This window comes from Stegodyphus dumicola, chromosome 5, assembly GCF_044657685.1.
Source record: "Stegodyphus dumicola isolate Sdum_Otavi_A_Nest chromosome 5, ASM4465768v1".
Taxonomy (NCBI): Eukaryota; Metazoa; Arthropoda; class Arachnida; order Araneae; family Eresidae; genus Stegodyphus; species Stegodyphus dumicola.
The window spans coordinates 98,535,183-98,562,206 of record NC_140772.1 but is presented as its reverse complement, the minus strand read 5'-3'; the positions used below and the strand labels follow the sequence as shown (position 1 = coordinate 98,562,206).

At 33.9% G+C, this 27,024-nt stretch overlaps 1 protein-coding gene across 2 annotated transcripts in view; it reads left to right on the top strand.

Moving 5' to 3' along the window:
• The window catches only part of LOC118203181 (CUE domain-containing protein 1-like), a 79,715-nt gene that overhangs the window by 2,581 nt on the left and 50,110 nt on the right, over window positions 1-27,024 (top strand). For both annotated transcript variants that reach the window (XR_015041173.1, XM_035375443.2), the window contains exons 2-3: window positions 9,019-9,589; window positions 18,361-18,524. Coding sequence is in view for 1 of the 2 variants with exons in the window: in XM_035375443.2 (XP_035231334.1) it covers window positions 9,133-9,589; window positions 18,361-18,524 (621 nt within the window). In the remaining variant the exon portion in view is untranslated. The remainder of the gene's footprint in view (window positions 1-9,018; window positions 9,590-18,360; window positions 18,525-27,024) is intronic.

Here is a 27,024-nt window from a genome sequence, read left to right as displayed (position 1 = left end):
ATAATTAAATTCAAAAACACTACTTAAAATATAAATGAGCACATACATTAAATTAATAAAAATTACCTTACAATCCTAATTAATTTAAACTAAATCATTGCTAATAACAATTTTCCCAATAATACCAAATTCCTTTCCACCTTACATTTAGAACAATGCATAAAAATAATATCCTCAAATAATTAAAAATACTAACTTACCTAATCTTCTTCAGAATCTTGATTACGTGGCGGATACACTTTTCTAATTCATTCAATAAAATTATTGAAAGATTTTTTCTGCGAATTTTTCCTCCATACTTCCTCCGCTAAATAAAAAGCAAACTTCTCTTTATCACAATGCCTAAATACCCATTTCGAATTCACTTTAGTTAGGGCCATGGTATCCAAAAATTAAACAACACTGTTTCACACAACACAGAATAAAGCTAAATACAAAATTTCCACTTTTTTTCCCGATTTCCCCCCTTTTCCGATTAAAGAACCGTAATTCGTCCATTAATATCACATGACATATCCCATGATCTCTCATTTCCCTCACGCAAAATAATGCGTAATCGGAACTGAGTACTGCTCACATTATTACCTGTCAGAAGTCCCAGGTAGTAACCTTTATCGCCTCCAAAATGTCGCCAAACTACCAGTTACCATATTGTAAAGATCAACCGTATATTCTGATTGTCTGAATCTAGAAAATAAAAGAATAGTAAAATAAAATTAAATATAACAGGAATTGACAGGCCATCTTATATTTTCAGATGCTGGGCAGACAAGGGAAGATAAGTTTCTAAGTTCTGGGTAGTTTCTATACACGACACAAAGTGAGAAATGAATGCCCACTTCTGACAGGATTTAACGAGCTTGTTTTCTAAAACAATGCCTTATTTATGCAATAATGTCTGCCGGGTCCATTTGGATTGCAGTGTTGATACATACAGTTTACGTAACATTTACAGTGTAGTATATTTTTAAAATGCTTTTTTGAGCTAAGTTAATATTATTTATTGTACTTGTACCTTCAATATTCAAAGGTTACTCAATGATTTTAAACACAGAATTAAAGAATTTTGAGAACATGTGTCAAGAAACTGGTTGGTACACTCAGTGTCTAAAGATTCTGTGTTCTGTTTTTGTTGTATAATTTAAAATTGATTTATTGTTTTTAAATGTGAGTTATAAAAACTGTAAAAATATCAGTGAGATATTAAGAAAACATAAATACTGGAACACTTGTGTATATTATTTGAAATTGTTGTTAGAGCTGAAACAAAGGTTGAAAGCATACCATACACTAGATTCATCTGCATGAAGATTAATTAATTCTGAAATTAAATATTGGCATGAAGTAATTTTGCACATAATTGATAATAATTTTGCACATAATTAAGTTATTGAATTGATTGATGAAAGTTCTGTATCCTTTTGGGGTACAAGCGATAAGCTTTATGAACATAATAACATAAATTTTCTCATGTTAATTCAGTTGCTAGCTGAAATTGATCCAGTAATGAAGAGCATGTTCGTAGAATCCTCAATAATGAAGAAAAGACAGCAAGATAACATTCAGAAACATTCAGAATGAAATTATTGGACTAAATTCAAAAAGTGGCATATTATTTGGTTGTTCTTGATTGTACTCTCAATTTGAGTAAGGCTGAACAAACAACATTTGTAGTAAAATATGTGTCCTCTGATCAGTCAAAAGTGAGATTTGAATACAACATTAATGAATATTTTCTGTGTTTTCTTCCTCTTGAAAGGTATGTTGGTAAGGAATTATCTCAAGTTTTATTAGAAAAGTTGGCGAAAAATGGATTAAAAATATAAGAAATGAAGGTTACGACAGTGGTTCAGGTAGAGTTAGGTATTAGACTTGATAAGATATTTGAGATCTGGGGCCCGTTATAAGTCCAGATATTATATGTTAGTGCCAAATATGATTTTTAGATACCTAGAGGAATTTTTTGGGGGCCTCCAAGAAAGCGAGGGCTAAAGCTTCTGTAGTGTTCCTAAAATTATCTGAACTAGAATCTGTATACTGGCGTCGGCACATAAATTCACAAAAATATCCTCTGTAGTGCCTGTATCATTTGATCATTCGCATTTCCTTCCTACAAACAGGACACTTAATAATTGCTACTAAGTAAACCTTTATTACACACCATTAATTAATGCTTTTTTCCCCTTCCGTTCCAAAGCACACAGAAACTTCAAATTAATCTTACCACATTCAGTCATTTTACCGTGTAAACCAGAAAATAACAACGTACTTCTTATCCAAAACCCGACACACACTTTCCAAATCTTTTCCCACAATGCCAACTGGCCGCAATTACACAATCAATTGCATTATAATAGGGTTTTCATAGCATTTATCAACTCAGGTTACCATAAATCAAGCAACAACTTGCCAATAAATGAAACAACTTAGTGCTAATCCAGGGGCTCCCTTAAATCTGCTCTTACCAAAAATTTAAGTTTTTATGTTCGATAATCATTTGATATAAAATTATCAGTTATATTAATCTGATAAGTAAGCTACTTCATTTAAAAGATTTTGATTTATCACAATCCACTGATTTATTAAATAGCTAATTAACTCTTTTTTAATTAAGATTGTATGAATTCAGAACAATGCTGAAAATTTAGCTAAAATAAACGTAGGGCAAAAACTTTAAACTGACTAGACCATGTTATCACGTTCAATCGAAAAAGCAAAATTTTTTATATAAAAGTATTGTTGAACCTATATTAGATTCGAAAGAGAAATATAAAATAGTTTTTTTTCTTTATTATAGATCAGATAATCAGTACACTGGAACTGAGATTCAACCTATTGAATAATTATAATGACTCTTTTGAGTTTCTATATGATGTCCACAAACTTAAAGATGTGTAAAAATTAATTATTGCCGCATTGTAAAGATCTGGAAAATGACTTAACAAATGTTGATTCCTCTGATCTCCGTTGATTTCCTCCTTTGATCTCCTTTGAATTGGCTGACAAAATAGACCTTATTTCTTCACTTTTAAAAAAGAAAGAAGGTCCAATTGATGTTTTTAAATTCATTACCTCCCTTAACACTGAGATAAATTTTAGCATTGTTTTAAAAATTTTGCTAACCCTTCTATAACTGTGTTTACTAGAAAAGGATCTTTCTTCTGAACTAAAAGCAATAAAATTTATTTAAGAACTACTCAAATTGTCTTAAAGGATTAGTGGTGTTGGCCATTGATTATGAATCAAGTAATTATAGTATTAGATTTGAAAGAAATTATTCCTGATTTTGCAGGGGGAGGTAGGTTCGAACAAGATTATTTTAATTTAGGTATTGCATTAGTATTCTTTGTTGTTTTAAAAATATTGCTTATATTAGTGTTAATTCCAAAGTTTCTGTGTTATTAATAAAAAAATATATAGATATTGTGTGAGTGCTATTGCCTTAATTCAATTAGATTAGACCATATTCCGCTGTATATCATATTTTTTCATAAACCTTTTTTTTTTTTTTTTTAAATTTTATTTAAAAGTTTTTTATGTTTGCCTATGGCAGCAAAAATCTAAGGCCGACCCTGCAGTGTCATACATGCATTATTGCAAATTCATGACAAGGAATAAAATCATTCAGAGAAAGAAGGTGGCTTAAATATTATTATATCATTCTTCATGTAAAGTCCCTATAGAGTTACGAGTAATAAATATTGATTTGGTAAACTCTATCATTTTAATTAGGGAACTGGATAGAATGAGAACATGTATAATTTCATTAATGTGCTTTTTCAATTATGAATGCATGATTGTGGGAAACGTCTTTACGGTGCATAACATACTGTCGCAAGTGACTTGGCGCAGTTTGGAGAATTTTATGGAAGAAAAAGAGCAATTACTTTATTCTAAAAAAATTACATATTACATACATATATATTATTAGATACATATTCTACATTTCAGTTAAGTATTTATTCTCAAAAACAGTCAATAAAACTAGTTACAAATGGGATTTTGTTTTTGTTGTGGTGGAAATTTTCTTGCAGTCTCTTCGAGAAAGAATTCGGAGCATTGTACCTATTGTATTCTTGCAAAAATTTTACCTTTCTTTCTTTTATTGTAGGATCTATCATGCAAGCATTTCTGCTTGTATGTTAAAATTTATTTTAAAATCAAGTTATAAGACAAAAAAGCTGTTGGAACTTAAAATGCAACAAAAAGAATGAATGCAAAAATGACAATATTGGAAACTTAATATCTGGTTGTAATGAAAGTTTTCTGCAAAAAACATTCTTTAAAAAGTTAGAGAAAGAAACATACCTTTAATGTGGGTAGTAATCACCACCCAAATCTATGGTTTTATGCTAACATTTTGGTAGGCCCAGGAACTTAGTGGCTATGAGTTCAAAAAAAAAAAAAAAAAAAAAAAAAAACCAACCTCGTTTCAGACATGCTGTGCAGAATGGAAGACAGCACTAACAAGATGTAGCTGCAGGTGTGAGAAAAAGTAGACATCGGACGGAGCGATGTCAGGCTATATGGTTTGGTGCGGCAAAAGATCCCATTCGAGTATGTACAGATTCTAGTCGGTGAATGAAGACATTTGTGGTCTTGCATTATCTTGAGGGAACATTACCTTTTTGCAGAGAAACTTAGTTCGATGTTTTTCCTTGATAGCAACGTCAGCATGGACTAGCATCTCTCTGTACACCTTACTGTCAAGTGTTTTACCTTTTTCCAGATACTCTTTGGACCCCACCAGCAGCCAAGCTGTAAAATCACGGAACACAGTTCCAACTTGGGTTCACAAGTTCTCACAGGCAGGCTTCATCAACATCAGTAGGCAGGCCAGAGTGCTCTGCTTCTTGAATATCATCCTTGTTTTTTTAACTTTAAGTATGTGTCAAAGTGTCATATGATACAACATTAGTACCTCAAGCCATATACATTATTTGGTGACAATCTGTAGCTGATTTTTTGCAACAGAAATGAAAGTAAATGATGGTTCTAATCTGTTAGCATGATAGTTCCATTCCAGACATCTTGTACTTAATAATAACGATATTTTTTTACATATTTCACAACACATTATTCTAAAGCAAGTCTGTTTCAATCAAATGCCAAAGCATTATTCTAACAAAATAAACATGCCAGCACGAATTATTTGCACAGACTACATTTGTGGTGGTGGTAAACTTTTGTTAAAACCCAATATTTGTCATGCACATGGTTGCCTGAATAATTGTTATGTGCATGGTTGCAAGATTTTGGTGTATTCTGAAGCTTTGGTGATTTTTACTGAGGTGGTTGTGATAATACATAATTACCTTTGGTACTCTTTTATTATCGAGATCAGATTCAGAAATGTATGTATATATGCATGTGTGTGCTTACACAAACACATATATGCATGTACATGCATGCACTTGTGCATTATACATACTCTTTTGAATGCAGCTGTGCATATATACATACTCTTTTGAATCTGGTCCCAATAACAGAAGGCTAATGTACCGTTTTTATGATAAGATGGGTCTGGTTACCCAAAGTCCTCTTCCTTTCATGAAGGTGAGAGTGAGACCTAAAAAATAAGACCACAAGATAGCTGCAAAATACATAATTCCCAACTTTCCTGATGGCTTGATCATACCCTCATGTAGGTGTTCTATAGTTGAATAATGTAAATGATGATAATTCTAAAAATTGCTTTCTTCTATATGATTTATGCTCATGGCATCACTTAATTTTATTGAACACTTGATGTATTTTACCTATTGTTTAGGAGTTGTTCCTCTTCATGAGTATTAATTACATTTGTTAGACCCCTGCCCATTTAGGGTTAATATAGATGCCTGCAAATCTCATTTGAACTGTGTGGTTTGTTTAGCTGTTGTTGTCTTTTTAGGTATCATAATTTTTTTCGTTCTTTATTGTTCGCTTTCCCTCAGCTTGCTCTTTTGTTCACTGCTGTATTATTTGATGTTGTATTGTAAAATGTGTATGATGTAATCATTTTAAGTTATGTCTGATTATTACCTAAGGCTAGGGTCCTACACATAGTATGTAATCACTAAACTCCTTTTACCATTTTTTTCCATTGTGAAAACAAGGAAAGGGGGGATTCTAAATGTTTGATAGAATGCTGTGTCCCAGATTTCTTGCTATGCTTATTAGTTGAAACATTATTGCTTCAAAAACACCCAGTAGCCTAGTAATTTCTGTGATATATATTTCAGTCAGACAAGTACAGTCTATTTGGTTTTGCAGGAAATGTTTGATGTGTACCTTTTGCATCGTCTACCCAACAGCTGAGCATCTATATCTAGTTTAACCACTGCTAACCAACCATTAAATAATGTACTTTGCGTAAAAAAAAGGGGGGAACAGTTCTATATCTTTTCTTCTACTGGGCTGATTGACAAAATTCAGATTGCGTTTTTCATGTCTCAGTAGCGTGACTTAGGATATATATTAGATTTATATTATAGCACTATTCTAACATAGGTATTTTGACACAAAATCAGACTTTTTCTGAAATAACATACCAATTTTTTTATATAGTTTGATTCTACTACTGAAATTATGCCTAAATATTAAAATTTGGGGCAAAATTTAAAAAAATTAAAAATTTGGGGAAATTTAAAATTTGGGGCACCAAGAATAGTTCTAACTTCTTAATATACAGCAATGTATTTTCCTTTCCCTTTTTACATTGTGCATGAGTGGAAAAAAATTACATCATTCCTTCTTTCAAATAATATACTTTATATTATATTTTTAATTATAAATGTTATTATTTTAGATATTTTTTTTTTTAATTTCATTTTAATTGTTTAAGTTGCATGGTTTCTTTCAAATAACTGTTTTAAAAATTTCTGTTTCCTCATTCAAACTGCGTAGTTGAAATAAAAGGTGCATCGTTTATTTTTTTTCAAATAATTTTCTTTATACTATATATTTTAGTCATAAATATTATTTTAGATAATTTTTTATTTTTAGACTTTTATTTTAATTGTTCGTGTTGCATTGTGTCTTCAGATAATTGTTTTAAAATTTTCCATTCATTCATCCAAACTGTGCATTTTAAATACATTTATTAATATAAATTTTCCAGAATTTGATTTTATTTATTTGAATTGTATTTCTTTCAGAAGACTACTTTGTGACCCAGACTACAATGCATTTGAAAACTGCATATATTAAAAGAGAACATACAGTAAAGCACAGTTAACATGCCTTTCAATGTTCCGTTCAGAAGATATATAAATAAAAGAGATGTATATCCGACATTTTAAGTAGGATGACTTGTATACATTGCTTTAAATAGTTTTATCAGTGTGCCCATTGCTGTACACAATTTTGTCATCCTACATTTAATTTCTTAAAATGTTATTCATATTTTAGTCAAATATTTTATTTTTGAAATCACAAGAATCAAATATCATAAAATTAAAAAATTTTAAATTTAAAAAAATACTAAAATTTGTCTTCAACCCCACTTTTCTTTGTGTTCTAACAAAAAGGCTTTGCAAGACATATGTAGTACTCATTTCTTTGAAAACCAGGAAGCTCAGTAATAATATCTTAATGATTACATTTAGCCAAAGAATCATAGCTCAGTTCTGTAATTCCATTTGAGTTCTTTGATTAAGCTGTTAGGCGACAGTGTGTTTAAGGCTGATGCTTATTCATAATTGTGTGTATTTTAGATGGAAATGTGTAGTTAAAGGATTGGGTCTCAAACTGGCTTTTGGTTAAGTAATTTCTTTTTATAAAATAATTAAGTAAAGTAATAAAAAAAGAAACTTAGTATGTGTATGTAATAATAATTGTTAGTAACTTATGCATGTAATATGAAAGACTTCTTGACACTTTCCCTTCCAGCAAAAATTTCATAAGCATGGTAATTATTTGTGTGAAAAATTCATTCAAGCTAAAATTACACTATTTATAGTTTTTAATTGAATAAAAAGTTCATAATGTGCATACTTGTAGCCCCCTTTTTTTTTTAATAAAATGCTTTTTGTTTCAAGTTGATAAGGCAAATAATAACCAAGATATTTCAGTTTTCGTAAATGAATCCAGCTGGACCCTATCTGGGCCTGACCCTGTTAATTGTTATGTTTTTAAAGTTAAAACATATTTCCAGTTGTAGTTCCAAATGAAATGAATTCCGGCACTTTCTCAAATTGAATCACAGTATTAGCAAGAAATTCTGTCATTCAGTTAACATTTCTTATAGTAGTTATGTGAAGTTGCTACTAAATGTATGCCTTACTTTCTGTAGCTACAACAAAATAAGCAGAAAACCTTAAGAGTTGTATAAGACATGCCAATGTCAAAGCATGATGCTTTTAGAATATGGAAAACCTGTGACCATCATAAGCCAAATCAGTTTACCATTCTTTTCTACACATATTCATATTATTTGTAAAAGTCTGAAAATACTGCTTTTATTTGGAGATATGCATAAATTTTTGTTCTTATAATTATTTGCTACTCTTATGCAGGTAATACATAAAAAATACTTATCGGGCTAGCTAGGAAAAATGGGAAGTCAAAATTATATGGTTTATGCATAAAAATATTTGTTCTTATATAACCTTAAAGACAAGTAAAAAATTTATATCTGTGAGGCTACAATATGACAATCCTTTATTGCTATTATGATGATGATCCTTTTTCTTCAGTAAAATAATCCATAATGGAATATGCTTATAATGGTAATGAAGTGTTTTAAATTAACCATGTTATTGGATGTTCAATAGATAAAGTTTTAGTGAGTTTCGGTTTTTGAGACATACTAATATGCTTTTACTTTTCTTAGTTTCATATGTTTTTAATAAATTAAGAAGTAAAACAAACAAAAAAAAAGTGTTGTGGCCAAGGTTATGTGATAATAATATGATTATATGGTAATTAATAAATTATATTATTAATATTGTATATTAATAAAATATTGTCTTTTTAAGGGAGGTCATTTTTTTTATATAAATCTGCCTATAAAACTGCATATCTCTTCTTTTGCAGTTCATATTTGAAACTTCAAGATGAAATCAGTTCATAACAGATTTGAAAAAATTAATTCACCATCAGATGCTCATTAATTCCCATTTGAATATTTAAAGTATCTTAGATTCCATCATGGCTGCTATAGATCAAGAACAAGGGCAAGAACGACCACCTGTCACACAACTAGAATTTCGGCAAGCAATGAGAGATTTCAAAACTATGTTTCCTGAAATGGATGAAGATGTCATTGAAGTTGTTTTGCGTTCAAACAATGGAGCAGTGGATTCTACTATAGATCAACTTTTAACCATGAGCACTGATAATGAAAATGAGCGTATTCGAACTGAACTTGATGCAACAGAAAATGATGAACTGCCCCCTTGTTATTCACCTTCTACTCCTCCACCTTCTTATAATCAAGCTGTTCCCTATGCTCAAAGTCCAGCTCATGCAGTTGCTTCTGGAGAGAGTCAGACTTCAGATTCAGGACTGCAATCCTCTCCATGCATACAGCAACAACCTACTCAGAAGGAATTAACTCCCATAACTAAACCATCAACTGTACAGTTTACATTGCCTGAAGAAAGTGGTTAGTTATTTATGAAATGTAGTATTTTTTTCTTATTTCATAAAATTGAATAAGTGTTCATTCAATTCATTTACGAGGTAGGATTCAAAAGTTCCTGGACTGAGTCTATAACGTAAAAAAAATTATGAATTAAATTGCAGAAGCACAACCTCCTTCAAAATAAGAGCCTTGTGCTACAACACACTTTTGCCATCACCTGTAAAGTTCATCAAAGCATGTCTGGAATCCATTTTTGGCCATGTCCTTTAATTCAGCCTGCGATGCACATTTAACTTCATCTGAAGATTGAAATCAATGATTCTGCAAGTGTCTTGCCAGCTCAGGAAATAGGAAGAAATCACAGGGTGCGATATCAGGTGAGTAAGGAGGATTAGGCAAAACAGTTGTTTTCATTTTCGCAAAAAAGTCATTGACGAGTAGGGATCAGTAAGCAGGAGCGTTGTCATGCAACATCACCCATGACTGCTCGGCCCACATTTTTGGTCTGTCCTGAATCGACTGACGATAATGCATCCTTCAGGGATAAATTCCAGATGCACAATGCCCTGGATATTGAAGACTACCTCTAGCATGACCTTTCCTTTAAAGCAATCTTGGCACCTTTTTCTGCTTCCATGGAGATTGTGGTGATTTCCATGTTGGCGATGCACTTTTGGTTTGTGGGTCGTATAGAAAACATCATTTCTCGTCTCCAGTAACAAATCTGTCAACTAGGGAAGGATCTTTGTCAACAGCCAAGATTAAGTCTCCCGCCATTTACACTCAAATTCCCTTTTGGTTACGTTTAACATGCGGGGAACGATATGATGACACACCCTGTGCATGTTAAAATCCTTAGTCAGTATCCGCTGACATGTGACCACTGATATCCCAATTGATTCGGCTATTTGGCAAATTGTTTGCTGCCTGTTCGCACGTACCGCCGCAGACACCTTTTTGATGTTTTCATCGGTGTCTTAAGTTACGGGATGGCCACAGCATTCGTCGTCTTCAGCACTTTCACTGCTTTCTCTGAAACGACGATGACACTCAAAAGCATGTGTTCTCAATAATGTTTCCCTTCCATACACATGCTTCAACATTTCAAAATCCTCTATAGCACTCTTTCCCCAGTGAACACAAAATTTTATATTGATTTTCTATTCAACTGATGCCATTTCTTTCTGTCGCCAGTTTCTAAATGGACCTGCCTACAAAAAACACTGTCGCCGCGAGCTTTCGACCACGTGATTTGAGACAAACCACTTTTAGAAAAGAGAGAGAATGTAGTAACACAAAAACGTTCTCATAGTCGCACTACTACAAAAAAGTTTTATGTTATAGACTCAGTCCGGGAACTTTTGAATCCTACAATGTATAATTTATTATGTAATATTACTTAGAAGAGTATCTGCTTCCCTTATTTGGATTTTTTTTTTATAAAGAGTATAATTTTATAATGTATTTTTCCAATTAATTACTTATGTCTCATGATGAGAATAATAACTTTAGTAGTGAAAGAACTATAAAAAGAATTTGTTGAATTCAGGATACTTTTAGGAAGGCCATATCTTGCATTCATTATCTATATTCAAATATATAAAGAGAGACAGTAAGTAAACAAAAGTTGGTAGAGTTTTGTATCTTCCTTTCTATTTAGGCAATTGACAAAATTCATCTTATATTTTGCATGGGTACTTTCGTATTAATGCCACTGCAACTGCAGATTTGACAGTTTTTAAGTGGCAGTCAACCTACACCTAAAAGTTTTGCGACAAATCATAAATTAAAACACTTTATTTAAAATCAAAGTAGTCAATCAGAATTCGGTGGAAAATGGGCCGATATAGAGTTTAACATAGATTCAAAACAGTCTCTATTTTCTTTGCCCTGATGCTGTCGCCATATGAACTTTGCTAAATAATGTCTCGCTGTTCCCCTATGTCTCTTGTTCCTCCATTTAGCACTGCCCCACATTCTCTCAACTATTTGTGTATGAACACCTGTATCAGGCTCAATAAAATTGTATTTATGATAAACTTAAGCATGTAGGAATCCTTCTTTTTCTATTCTATTTGTTTGGTAACTTTTCCAATTGTCAGTATAAATTGTGCTACCATCTGCAGTGTGTTCAAGAATTTTATTAAGAAGGGTAGAGCCAATTCTATTAGGAACAACAAACAAATCTTTGGTTTCTCAACAGATATCACCAAACACCCACTGTTCAGGTAATACTCGACCACAATTATTTTTAAACACAATTTTTTTTAGTAAACAAACTTTCATCAATTTCCACAATGCAATCTGGTCCACCTACCTTCTTGTTTGGTTTATCCTCCATATCCAAGACACATAATTCGTGCATGTAATTCTTCCATTCTGTAACTGTTTTATCCGATAAATCAAGTTGCTCTTCACAAAATTTAATTGACATCAACTCCTTGCACCAGCAGTATATGAATTTCAAAGCTGAACAAAATGGAATTCTGCTTCCTTCAAATCAGTTGTCATTTCTAAGTCACACTTGTCATTTCTAAGTCACACTGTCTTAAATTACATTTCCAAAATGTACGTTTACCAAAATAAAGTTTCATATCATGCAAATTGGTACATTTTTTTTTTTTTTTTTTTTTTTTTTTTTTTTTGTAAAATATTTCTCTCCTGAAAAAATAAAATTGCATCTTCTTGTGTGTTTGGCAAATCCCAAAGACACATTTTCATAGCACTAAAAAATGGCGTCAAAAATCAGCAAACAACAAGGCAAAAAGGAATCCAAAAGGTAACTGCATGCGAACAACAAAATTTCTCTTTATTGGCACATCAGCGCAACTTCTGCTGCAGTGGTGTTAATATGTAAGTACTTTTGCATGTCTTGAAGGTGTGACTTGGTATTTCTATTAGCTTTATATGTAGTATACTCTAGCATAGAGTATTTTGACACAAAATCTGATTTTTTATTGAATCGCATGCTAAATTCATTTCGACTCCTTGAATACTTTATTACTTTGTGTTTTTCTTGAATACTTTGTGTCTTACTTTATCCATGTATATTAGGTATTACCTTTTTTGGTACAATGTTATTGTAGTATTTATGTAAAAAAATAATTATATTTTTATTTATTTACTTATTTTACTAACTTCTTGTAATCAAGAGCTGTGAATTTCAATCTTTTGAATTAGTATCTATTTATAAACATAAATTTTTCCATCTTATATATTTTTTCAAAGTTGCAGAACAAAATATGGACTCTACCGAATAGAAATTGGACAATATTTTGTATTGTCAGTTTGTCAAATTAGTTTAAAAAAAAAAAAAAGAAAGAAAGAAAGGGGAAAAAAATGTCTGTATTATATTGTCAGCAGACAATTTTCTGTTCTTTGAGATCTGCCACCAATCTAAAAATTTATTTTTACACTCTGCTTTGTAGTAGCAACAAAATATCAATTATGGTAATAAAATAATGTAATTTTTAACAAAAGTGAATTTAGTTTTCATTATTTTTTATTCCAGAATTTTATTGTTCTATGTAGAAAGGTTTTGTTTTGTTTAAGGGAATCTTGAAACTACAGTTGAAAGAAATCAATCCAGGGAGTGAGCTGCTTGATTGAGTTGATTCCAGTGATCCCACTCCTTGTTAAATTCTTTCTGCTTTTCCTCCATCTTTGCAGACTGTTCTTGATCCATGCCTGTTCCAAACATATTCATCAAGGTCGTTGTTGGTAATTAAATGAATCGTTAAAAAAAACTTATTCATTTCAACGAGTGAACAGTTCCGATCTGATCCCTTAAAGAAGCGATTTTGCTCATCTCTAATGCTGAGGTAGGGTTTGCATGGGACATGAATATTATAAATATTCTGCAAGGATTAAGAAACTTAAAAACAGTGTCTTATCTAATAGGATAGATGGAACATTCAGGAATTATATAGGTACTTGTATATTATAGCAGCCTTAGTGAGAAATGGAAATTAGTGCATTTCAACCATGGTAAAACAAAACAGTTACTAATATACACAAGTAATTCATTCAATATCTACAGTACAAAATGTATTTAATGTACACATACAGTAGAAGTTTAATATAAATTGGTTTTTATTATTTTAATATAATTTTTAAGCAGTTTGTTTAAATAAACATCATGTAGAAACATAGCTTAAATTCAGTTTAAACAAATTCTTTATGATCGCTACAGTTTAGCAAAATTCTGCTTATAATGTGTCAAACACATTATCATGGTGTCTCTAATTGCTAAACATAAACTCTGCTATGTAGGACTGCATGTGGTGTTGAGTTGTATTTCTGTGCTTTTTGTTTAACTCTTTCACTGATTCCCACAAGATGGAAGATGATAAATAATTAGCATATTAAATATTTAGGAATGAAAAACAGAGAAAATTTTCAGTGGTAGAAGAAAGATAAATAAATATGTGCAGATTTAAAAATTGTTTGTTTCTTGCCAAGACCACTATAACTTAGAAGTACCAATATATAATTTATATTTAAAAAAATGAATTTGAAACATTTTTTTTTTTACCATGAAGTGTGGCATTTTGTTTGAAAGTGGTCAAAAAATATCCATAGCTTGAACTCCAATATATGATGAGTAAAATGATATATTTCTAATTTTACTAATAAGATATGTTAAATATTAAAATTAAGAAAATTTTAAGTTTAATATGTTGCTTTATGAAATCCAAAACTGTATATTTCATATACACCTATACACCTTGTTCATAAAAGTTGTTACCCAGTTTTTTGTTGTCACAAGTGTTAATTATAGATGAATATTTTCAATTACAAAAATGTTTTAAATAATGCAGATATTCATGGCAATTTCAAATTTTTTAAGTCAATTTTGGACGAATTGCAAAACCTGAATTTTTATTGGGTCTCCTAGTTCCTATAGATGTATTTAGGAAAATGTTATACCCATCATTGTTGCTTTTGTACGGGTTCGTCGATTTGTAGTCATTAATGACAACACTTGGTGAAGAATGAAAACACCATTTATTAGCCAGTATTACTCAGGTCAGCTCCAAAATCAAGTTTACAGTTGTCAAATTGGCCTGCCTTCAACACATTCTGGGCCAAACCGGTAAAGCTGCATTCACGCGTTAAGTGTTAACCAATGAGAAGCGAGTTCAGAGGCGGCATTTGTTAGATGGCCGGAGACCATGTGAATTAACTTACCTTTTTTATGCTTGACACGTCAGTTTCAGGCATCTCATTTCAAACGTCCAGTTTATACCATGGTTTTTAAATGATTGCACTATCAAAAATTCTTCTTGGTGGAAAAAAAAAGTCAAATGGACTAATCTTAATAAAAATTTCAGATAATACTAAAAAAATGCATATTCTAATAGAATGAATAGCTTTATAAATTATGTAAAGGAAAATTCTCAAGTTTATTAGCATTAATAAACCTTAATTAATCAACCATAAATGATATATATGGTTCATAATTTTTGCAGAATAATCTAAAGCAATAGATTGTTGCGAGAAAATAGTGATGGATTTCAAAATCCCAGATTTTGAATTTTTCTTAAAATATATCTACATCAATTTAAGGTTGCTCTAGTTGCCCAGTGGATGAAATGTTGGCTTCTTGAGTTAAAGATTTTGGATTCAAGACATCACCAGGAGTGGTGTTGGGATTTTTTAAAAAATATTTACGGAAAATATTATCGCTAGTTTGAGCAGCCCAAATGTGTCTTCAGTTTCCTGAATGGGAAGTGTGAAAACTCCGCTTACTCGCAAGATACCTTAGCACAAAGGTAACACGCTATGTAGAAAGTTCAGGTTTTACTAGGGACTTGTATTGTGGGTTCGGGACTTGCTTTTTCCTACCTCTGATGATGGTACGAATACACTTTTTTTTTTTAATCTAGCGCGACGTTTTTGAGGGGGGACACAAGAAGCTTGCATTTATTTTTCGTTTCATTTCATTCATCATTCATATAAACCTAATTATTCCTCGGCATTGTGTACATTATCCTTCTTTTGACATTTGACTGACACGAAACTAGCAAAAGTGATACTGGTATTAGTATAAAGTTGCTGTTTCATCTACTTAAAAAATTTCATGACTTCTGAATTTAAAATGAGTGGTGATGAGTAAACCATTTATTTAAAAAAATTATGAAAAGTATTATTTATACAGAAAAGACGCTCGCTAGTACGTAGCTGATTTCATAGAATAATACTATGCATTTTATTGGCTTCGTGTTTGTTTTTCTCTGCATAAGCTGTACATCAGCTTCTTCTATCTCAGCATCACATGAATTTTCAGATGGTTTAATATTTGCCAGCTGCGACTTCGTAACTTCACTATCAGTTTCTACTACCTTAAAAGTCACTTATTCATGTTCTTCCATCTGTACTTCAGGCACTTGAGAATCAGGAACTTCTTTGTCATCTTTTATTTTTTCATGTTTTCATTCTTTTTATTTAATGCCATTAGATGTTTCATCCATCATTTCGTGATCTTTCTCAGACACTTACCAGCTACTTCCTTCATTTCTTCATTGTTCAATTCTTCAGATGCCACTTCTGTCATTTCCACATCTTCTTTTAAGGCTCCAGTTTCTTCTGTAAGTTCCACTTTCATCTGTTTGAGTTGCTATCGCAGCTTTTCTTGGCCGGCTTTTATTTCACTAACATTTCTTGTCCAACCTTCATCTCTTCTCATACGGCTTTCATCCCTTCTCATACAGCTTTCATCTCCAATCCGGCTTTCATCTCAGCCTTCATCTCTTCATATCCAGCTTTAATTTCTTCTAATCCGGCTTTTACAGCTGCTAAGAAGTCTGTCAACTTCATTTCCTCCATCGTGGCCTTTTCCTGTAGGCTTATCACTGGCATTCTCTCGCAAATCCCACTTCTTACACCAGTTGTTGCATTTGTATGGGTACGTGGATTTGGAGTGATTAACAACAACACTTTATTAAGGATGAAAAACAATTTATTAGCCAGTATTACTCAGGACAGCTTCAAAAACACATTTACAGATTTACTATGACATGATTTACACATTTACTATGACAAGCATGCTGAAACAATCAGGAACACAGCTTTCAGGATATTAGGCTGTAATGGTGAAGACAGCTTCACAGCAAAGCACTAGAGTATAGCTCCCGGCTCAGTTTAGTCATTCTTGGAGCTCAACATACTCAAGATAAATCTCGATAGCTTCAATGGTGTACACTCTCGATGCACTACAAGACACTGCTACTCTACGTACAGGCAGGGTTTATATAGCTTTTGGCCTACCTTCGAGAACATCCTGGGCCAAACTGGTAAAAATTCATTCCAGAGTATTCTCCATCTGTGTATGGCATATCACCAAATGGGCAATTTTGTGCCAATTTTGGCAATACTAAACCCGCCTTCCAGTGAAGCTATCTTACTGCAGCTGGGCATTTCATAACAGTATAAAGCACAATATAATTTTGTTTGATTCTCATATGAAAAAAATTTACCAAGAAAATTTATTTCAACATTTAGGATATGTAATGTCATTTTCAACTTGCTTTAAAGGGTCGGTTAATAAATAAATTAGAATAGTTCGAGGTTGCTTATTCTCTTCTGAAATGTCATTCATTGGTATTGTTTTGTGATTTACTAATGTATTATATTCATTAACTTATAATGTTACTACAATTGTTATGCCCATATACAATACTTTATAAATTTTGAAATGTTAGGAATACTTTATTAATATTCTTGTACTGTTTTATTACCGTAGAATCTTTATCTAAAAATCATACAAATAGTTCATTAGGCTGGAAACAATTTTACTTTTTAATTTATGCAACTAGTGTTACAAATTGGCAATATGATAATACTGGATTGTTTTCTGAATAATACTGAAATGTTTACTGCCAATGTTTTCTGGGACAAGAATTCTGTAAGCTTCTGTGAGTTACATCTCTTTTTTGAAACAAATTATATTGATTTATGCTCTTCATGATAATATTCATAAAAATGCTGATTATTTAATCAGAAATCTGTTCCTAAAATAATATTTCATGTTTAGCTATTTACACATGCAGATGCTATACAGATGTTGTTTCATTTCTGTATGGCCTCTGAGTATGATCTCCATTTTCAAAACTAAATATCTTGGTCAATTTTTGTTGGAGCCACACTTTTCTTGTATTATGCTTTTTATGAAGAGTATAACATTTTCCGTGTATAGGGACTAAGGAAACACTTCTTTTTAACTTGATTTTTTTAATTAAAAAATGCCAAAGCATTTATAATTATGTCATTTAAAATATTTTTTTAATATGGAAGTATATGTCTATTATTAAAAGTTTCAAAAATTATAGCTAGCTAAGGACTTTTATGGACACAGTGTATTTTGATAAAACTAAGAAATGGAAGATGATACTGCATCCAAATAATGAATAAGTTATCCTCAACGGTTATTCCTTTTTGTTAAGTTTGAATTTACGTTTTATCTAAAAATTCTTACAAAATTTATGATGCGAGATAAAGTAATGGCAGTGTATAAAGATGCTGCAGTCCTAGTAGTTCCAAGACTTTATCCCTGTTCTCATTGTTTTACCTAATTTAATAAGTAATATTTGTATCTTTAAATAAAATATTTGATTAAAAAATTATTATTATAGTTAATTATTTATTATATTAATTGATTAAGCATTTACTATAAAATTATTTTACATTGAATAATTTATTAAAATAATAGGAAGTGAGCAGTAACATGTTAAATAATAGTAAATAAGAGGAAAATAGTTTGTTATCTATTAAATAAATCAATATTTCCACAGAAGAATCTCCTGATGGTGCTACAACTGCAGATGAAACTTCTTTTGCCCATGGAGCAGATGTGGCCTTGAAAACAATAAAAGAATGGAACCCACCTCTTTTAGGAGAACTTCCTCCAACATTTCTTAAAATCAATGGAATAGCAGGTGCTAGGACAAGCTCTAAGGTATGCATTAAATTTATATAGCATTGTAAATTATGTGTATTCTAACTGCAGTGGAGTGGATAAGACTTTGATATGGAAACAACTTGAAACTTTAGTAATTTGGGTTGATATTTAAACCTCCTTTATTTTCTTATTACATGTTACCTGCAATGAAAAACACTATAGAACTATTTGCTTTCTTCTTCTTCTGTAGAGAAAGTTTCATTGGTAGCATATCAGATGTGTTTTAGAATTAAGTAATAATAGTAGTAATTTGGAACTTTTGTAATAATATTTAGCTGTTTTGCATTTGGATTGGATTGGATTGGATTATTGTAATTTGGCACAAAACCTGTCAAGGTTATCTGCGCCAGACAAATGGTAACAATGCAATTAGTCATTTGTAAAAACTTCCAGCTTAGGTAAGAAGAGACAGATTACAGTCTATGATAAGAGCTGATATCTTTTAAAAAACAGGTTAAAGTCTATTATAAAAGCCAATATCTTTTAAAAACAGAAACAAATTACGATGATGGGCTTTTCCAATTAAATTTCCCAAGTCCAGTTCTGAACAATTAAAATGTTTTTGGCGAAAGTAATTAAAACTCTGGCATTCCACCAAGATATGATGGACTGTCAGATCTGCATTGCAATTTGGACAGCTGGGATTCTCTTCTCCCTTCAGAAGATACTCGTGGGTCAGGCGACAATGGCCAATTCTCAGTCGAGTCAAGAGGACATCTTCCTTTCTATTATCCATACATGGCCAGTATCCAATGGTGGGTTTTACATTTCTCAGCTTGTTATATACTTTGTCATCCCATTGCTTCTGCCATTTGCTGAGGATTTTGCTTTTGACAAACCCTTTGATGTCTGCTAGTGGAATCTGAAGATTGTACGTTGTGGTTGCAGTTTTAGCTGCAATATCTGCCAATTCATTCCCCTTAATGGCAACGTGTCCAGGGATCCACGAATATAGAATCTGGTATCCCCGAATTTTTAAAGAATGATCCAACTTCAGGATTCTGATTGCAACTGGATGAGTACATTGAGCGTGATTTTTCAATGACATTAAGGCACTCATGGAATCTGTGTAGATAATAAATTTTATGTACTTATTTTTTGAAAGGTAAGTCAAAGCCAGATGGATTGCAGTAAGCTCAGAAGTAAGCACAGAGCAAACTGTATGTAATCGAACCCCTACTATTGTTTTTTCTGTGACGAAAGCAGCGCCAACATGATCCTGGGATTTTGATCCGTCTGTATATAGAGGGATATATTTCCTATATTTGTTTCTATGTTGAAAAAATATCTGCTTGTAGATGATTTCATTAGTTTGTGATTTACTCCAGTGTCGAAAAGTATCCAGAGAATGGATTCTCCAATCCTCCCAGGGAGGAATTCCAAAAAAATCCTCCATCTGTATATCTATATTAGACAAATTATACTCCTCCACCAAAGCACTCATCCGCAAGCCGAAAGATGGGACACATGATGGTCATGCCTGATATAAATGGGAGTATTGGTCATTAAGCAATTTTGACCACGTAGAATTTTCGGTTTGTGATAAGACTTTGAAATAATGCTTAAAACAAAGATTTTCACGTCTTAACCGCAGGGAGGTCTCGTTACTTTCCACATATAAGCTTTCCACTGGAGAAGTTCTAAAGGCACCAGTGCATATCCGAAGTGCATGGTGATGTATCGGATCAAGTTTGGCTAATACTGAAGGCCTTGCCAACCCATAAATGATTAATCCATAATCTAGTTTCGAACGAATGAGAGCTCTATACATAAGAAGCATTGAGCTTCGATCAGCACCCCAAGAAGTATTTGACAGTACTTTCAGAATATTCATAGTTTTTAAACATTTCTTTTTTAGATAGGTAATATGGGGGAGGAACGTAAGCTTATGGTCAAATATCATTCCTAGGAATTTTATTTCCTTTTCTACAGGAATCAGCACATCTTGCAGATAAAGTTCGGGGTCAGGGTGAGGAATTTTCTTTCGACAGAAATGTACACACACAGTCTTTTGAGTAGAGAATCTAAAACCATTTTCCTGTGACCATTTAACAATTCTATTGAGAGAAGTCTGCAGTTTACATTCAATGTCTTTCAGGTCTTCTCCCTGGCAACTGACTTGCAGGTCATCGACATAGAGCATACCCTGGACTGCTGGAGGCAGTAGTTTTAAAATAGAGTTAATTTTTATACTAAATAATGTAACGCTTAATACACTTCCTTGCGGAACATCCTCTTCTTGATGAAACATGTCAGAAAGTGTATCGCCTATCTTCACATAAAACTTCCGATCCTGTAGGAAATGTTTGATGAATATCAGCATGTTTCCTCGTAAACCATTGTTATATAGGTCACGAAGGATACCGTATCTCCAGGTGGTATCATAGGCTTTCTCTATATCAAAGAAAATTAAAACATAATGATTTCTTCTAATGAACGCTCGACGGATACCTGTTTCTAAGAGTAGGATATTATCGATAGTTGCTCTTCCTTTTCTAAAACCGTTCTGATAAGGGGAGATACAATTATTTGTCTCTAAATAATAGACCAGACGAGTGTTGACCATCTTTTCAAAGAGTTTGCAGAGGCAGCTAGTTAGGGCGATGGGACGGTAATTCGACGGATTAGTAGGGTCTTTTCCCGGTTTAACAATGGGGATGACAAAAGCTATTTTCCAGGCATTTGGAAAGACTTGTTCCTTCCATACTCTATTAAAGAGAAAGAGGATGGTTGCCAATGACTTGGAAGGAAGATGTTTCAGCATAGGATAGGCAATATCATCTGGACCAGGACATGAATTTTTTGTCTGCAACAGAGCTCTTTTCAGTTCAAGCACAGTAAAATCCTGATTATATGGTTCAGTATTGGGAGAGTTGAAATTAATTAGTTGTTTTTCAATGCATTTTTTTGCGGAAAGAAATTCAACAGGGTAGTTACCACTGTGTGAGACGGCTGAGAAACTCTGTCCAATAGCGTTGGCAATTTCTTCCCTACTAGTAACTGTTTCACCACTTGTCTTTAAAATGGAAAGTGTGTGCTCTTTATAGATACCAGACGCTTTCCGGACTCTCTTCCACACCTTCTTACTCGAAGTCAAAGAGCTAAGTAGAAGACACATACGAAATCCAAGAATTCTTCTGACTTTTCCTTCGCACCTGCCGAGCTTTTGCTTTAGCCCTTTTGAATATTACGAGATTTGATTCTGAAGGATATCGCCGAAAAATGCTCCAAGCTTTCCTTTATTTTTTGATGGCGTCCTGGCATTCAGGATTCCACCAGGGCTTTGGGTATTTTGGCTGTTTTACCGACGTTTTTGGTATACATATATCAGCTGCTTGAATAATTTTATCTGTAATGATCTTCACAGCCTGATCAATTTGCACATTCTTTATTATTTCTTCAGTAAAAAGAGCATAATGTAAGAAAGAGTCCCAGTTGGCTTTGTCCAACAAAAAGCGTGGTGTTCTAGGTACGAACACACTCCTATTTCCTGTAATGCTTATGATAATAGGAAAATGATCGCTATTATATAGATAATTCTTGACATTAAAGAAACAAAAAGGCAAAAGCTGTGGAGAAACAATAGCAAGGTCAATGGAATGGAAGGTCCTTGTTGGCTGATGAAAATAAGTGCTTTCTGCGTTGTTAAGGATACAGAGACAGTGGTCGTGGAGTAGCTGTTCAATTTGCTTTCCTCATGGGTTTGTGTCTTTACTACCCCACAAGGGATTGTGTCCATTGAAATCACCGACTAGAATAAACGGAGCTGGTAGTTGGGCAATTAGATCCTCTAAATCTCTTAAATTAATGTTCTCATTAGGCGGGATGTAAATACTGCAGACAGTAGTCAGTGTACACAGTTACCACTGTGTGAGACGGCTGAGAAACTCTGTCCAATAGCATTGGCAATTTCTTCCCTACTAGTAACTGTTTCACCACTTGTCTTTAAAATGGAAAGTGTGTGCTCTTTATAGATACCAGACGCTTTCCGGACTCTCTTCCACACCTTCTTACTCGAAGTTAAAGAGCTAAGTAGAAGACACATTCGAAATCCAAGAATTCTTCTGACTTTTCCTTCGCACCTGCCGAGCTTTTGCTTTAGCCCTTTTGAATATTACGAGATTTGATTCTGAAGGATATCGCCGAAAAATGCTCCAAGCTTTCCTTTATTTTCTGATGGCGTCCTGGCATTCAGGATTCCACCAGGGCTTTGGGTATTTTGGCTGTTTTACCGACGTTTTTGGTATACATATATCAGCTGCTTGAATAATTTTATCTGTAATGATCTTCACAGCCTGATCAATTTGCACATTCTTTATTATTTCTTCAGTAAAAAGAGCATAATGTAAGAAAGAGTCCCAGTTGGCTTTGTCCAACAAAAAGCGTGGTGTTCTAGGTACGAACACACTCCTATTTCCTGTAATGCTTATGATAATAGGAAAATGATCGCTATTATATAGATAATTCTCGACATTAAAGAAACAAAAAGGCAAAAGCTGTGGAGAAACAATAGCAAGGTCAATGGAATGGAAGGTCCTTGTTGGCTGATGAAAATAAGTGCTTTCTGCGTTGTTAAGGATACAGAGACAGTGGTCGTGGAGTAGCTGTTCAATTTGCTTTCCTCATGGGTTTGTGTCTTTACTACCCCACAAGGGATTGTGTCCATTGAAATCACCGACTAGAATAAACGGAGCTGGTAGTTGGGCAATTAGATCCTCTAAATCTCTTAAATTAATGTTCTCATTAGGCGGGATGTAAATACTGCAGACAGTAGTCAGTGTACACAGTTACCACTGTGTGAGACGGCTGAGAAACTCTGTCCAATAGCATTGGCAATTTCTTCCCTACTAGTAACTGTTTCACCACTTGTCTTTAAAATGGAAAGTGTGTGCTCTTTATAGATACCAGACGCTTTCCGGACTCTCTTCCACACCTTCTTACTCGAAGTCAAAGAGCTAAGTAGAAGACACATACGAAATCCAAGAATTCTTCTGACTTTTCCTTCGCACCTGCCGAGCTTTTGCTTTAGCCCTTTTGAATATTACGAGATTTGATTCTGAAGGATATCGCCGAAAAATGCTCCAAGCTTTCCTTTATTTTCTGATGGCGTCCTGGCATTCAGGATTCCACCAGGGCTTTGGGTATTTTGGCTGTTTTACCGACGTTTTTGGTATACATATATCAGCTGCTTGAATAATTTTATCTGTAATGATCTTCACAGCCTGATCAATTTGCACATTCTTTATTATTTCTTCAGTAAAAAGAGCATAATGTAAGAAAGAGTCCCAGTTGGCTTTGTCCAACAAAAAGCGTGGTGTTCTAGGTACGAACACACTCCTATTTCCTGTAATGCTTATGATAATAGGAAAATGATCGCTATTATATAGATAATTCTCGACATTAAAGAAACAAAAAGGCAAAAGCTGTGGAGAAACAATAGCAAGGTCAATGGAATGGAAGGTCCTTGTTGGCTGATGAAAATAAGTGCTTTCTGCGTTGTTAAGGATACAGAGACAGTGGTCGTGGAGTAGCTGTTCAATTTGCTTTCCTCATGGGTTTGTGTCTTTACTACCCCACAAGGGATTGTGTCCATTGAAATCACCGACTAGAATAAACGGAGCTGGTAGTTGGGCAATTAGATCCTCTAAATCTCTTAAATTAATGTTCTCATTAGGCGGGATGTAAATACTGCAGACAGTAGTCAGTGTTCGAATGCTCAACTGTACTGCAACTGCTTGGAGAGGAGTATCCAAAGGAAGAGCACTCGAAAGGCAATTAATTGAGGTGAGTAGACAGACACCACCACTTGCGCGTTCACTGAATGTCTTATCCTTTCTTGTCATCGAGTATCTACGTAGCTTTGCAAAATTACCAGGTTTGAGGAATGTCTCTTGTATCGCTATACAAATAGGTCAATATTTATTAATAAGTTGCTTAATGCCATCAATAGCCTGATAGAAGCCCCAGCAGTTCCACGAAATGAGAGTAGCCATTAGGAATGTTTATTGCTTCGATGCTGTTTCTTTGTTTTGTGAGGTAGAACATTTTTCGAGAGATCTCTGTTTCCATCTCAGATTCGATAAAGTCTGAAAAGGTCCCTTCAATAGAGCTTCGGCTTGAGCTTCTCTTTTCTGAGCTTTTGATTTTCTTTTTTGAACTCTCTGTTTCTTGTGTTTTTATTTCTAGACTTTCTATTGTCTGTTTGGGAGGAGGTAGAAGAAAGACTTTTTCTTTGTCATTTGTTTTTGGTTTAGGTATCTTCTTCTGTGTGCTATGCGATGTTTGTGTACTTATTGACCGATATGATTTAGTGGCTTGTGCATAGGAGACATTTGCTTTTGACTGACCCGTACTAAAAAGTTTCTTAGCTTCAGGATAGGAGATTTTTCTTGTATTCTTAATATGCTGTATTTCTTTCTCTTCTTTCCACTTAGGGCAGTTTCGTGAGTATGCTGCATGATTGGCATGACAGTTTGCACATTTTGGATCAGCTACACAATCTTGACTTTCGTGACCACCTGCAGAACAGCGAGCTCATGCCAGGTTTCCCCAACATGTGGCCTTCGCATGGCCAAACCGTTGACACTTGAAGCAGCGCAGTGGGTTCGGCACGTAAGGTCTGATGGGGCAATTCAGGTAACCTGCCTTAATGGCTTTTGGTAGCTCTGGAGAGGAGAAAGTCAAAATAAGATGTTTTGTGTTGACGAGTTGCCCGTCTCTACGGACTTTTATTCGGCGGATGCCACATACATTTTGCTCGGTGAGTTCTTTTGAAAGTTCATCCTCAGAGACTGATATCAAGTCTATTTTGAAATGACACCTCTTGACGTGTTCAAAGACTTATGTGGGGATACAGTAATAGAATGTTCCCCCATTTTGGTCATACAGTAATAGAATGTTTCCCCATTTTGGTCATTTTTAGGAGAGAGGAAGATTGTGCATCAGATGTAGTCTCGATGAGCAGAGATCCTGAACAGAGCTTTTTTATGTGTTTTGGCTCGCCTGCTGAGGCCACAATATGCTTATGGATGAAGAATGGTGATAGATTTTCTAGCTCACCATTGATAACTAAGAACTTTGGACATTTGTTTGTGCTAATTAAGGTCGAAGTACAAATTCTTTTAGCAGCTCCAGAATTTTTAGTATCCATATGGTTAGGAGAAGAAGTTAAAGTTTTCATATTGAAAAGAGAGAAGGTTTCAGGCCCGACCGCCCCACCCACCATGGAGCCCAACACGGGAACACAGATCCCTGTGTTAGGGCTAGCCGGGCCTATACGCAAACTGAAGCCCCACAGTCGGCTTTCCCAAAAGCGGAGACTTCCGAGAGCTTATCCCCTAGCCACTGACCAATAGGACTAGTGGCCAGCCGATTGACACTAGCGGGGACAGCTAAGTGCCTTCCGTTTTAAGTAGAAGCAGAGGCCAAAGCAGTGTGTTGGGGACAGTACCTCGCCCCTCAACTGCCAGGATCCTCCTTTCCCACCCTACGGGTCACCATGCACGGCAGACGCATAGGCGGTATTCTCACCATGGTGAAACAGAAACTAAGAGTAGTAGCTGCATCTCACAGTGAGCCCCAACCTCCAGTAGAGGAAACCACAAGGGAGAAAAATAAGAGAGAGAGCTAGACAAGAGGAGAGGAAAGAGAGAGGAGGAAAGGTCACTGGGGCCCCGGGAGTGTGATACCCGATCACCAAGACGGCAATTCCCTGAGGGTTCTTCACCTGCTATGCTTTAGCTGGGCATGTTAGAACGGCCTTCACGCCTAGGGTGGCCCTACCAGGAGCTATGCTCCCGACGTACTTCACCCGTTCCGCCCAGTGACACCCCCCCCGGCCACATTGAGGCAGCATAGCAGGACTTTGGGGGGTTAGCATTTGGAATCCTTGTTAAATTGTGTTGTTTGTTAAATAAAATTCAAGTGTAAGCACATATAGAGACTTTTAATTATTAGTCTTGCTTCGTATAGATTTCACAAAAATAGGAGCAGCTATATTATCATTAAAATTATTTTTTATATAATTCATTTCTAAATAATGCTTGTAAATATGCAATAAATACGTCAGTTTTAAAATAGGTTGCATATTGCACTATTTTTAATTATCTTCGTTAATTGCAGGTAAATGCATATAACTGGGAAAAGTTTAAGTGATGCTTAACCATTTCAGTTTTTTTCATTGTTGTGCTGGAAAAAGAATAGTCTTAATATATTGATAAATGTATATGAAAAATATATTAATAATTATAATATATATATGAGATACGATAATTAGTGAGTTTGTGAATGATCTGTATGGTCACCAACAAGTTTGTTAAAATGTACTGCTACTTGTATATTAATGCAACCATCTTGGCACAATTTAGCAATTTTTTACTTTTCAGATGCAAGTGAGCAATGTTCACATTTTTTTTTTTTTTTTTTTTTTATAAAAGGTTTCCAAATTATACATATTTGTCATAAGTCAGCAATCATTATCAACATACAACAAACAAAC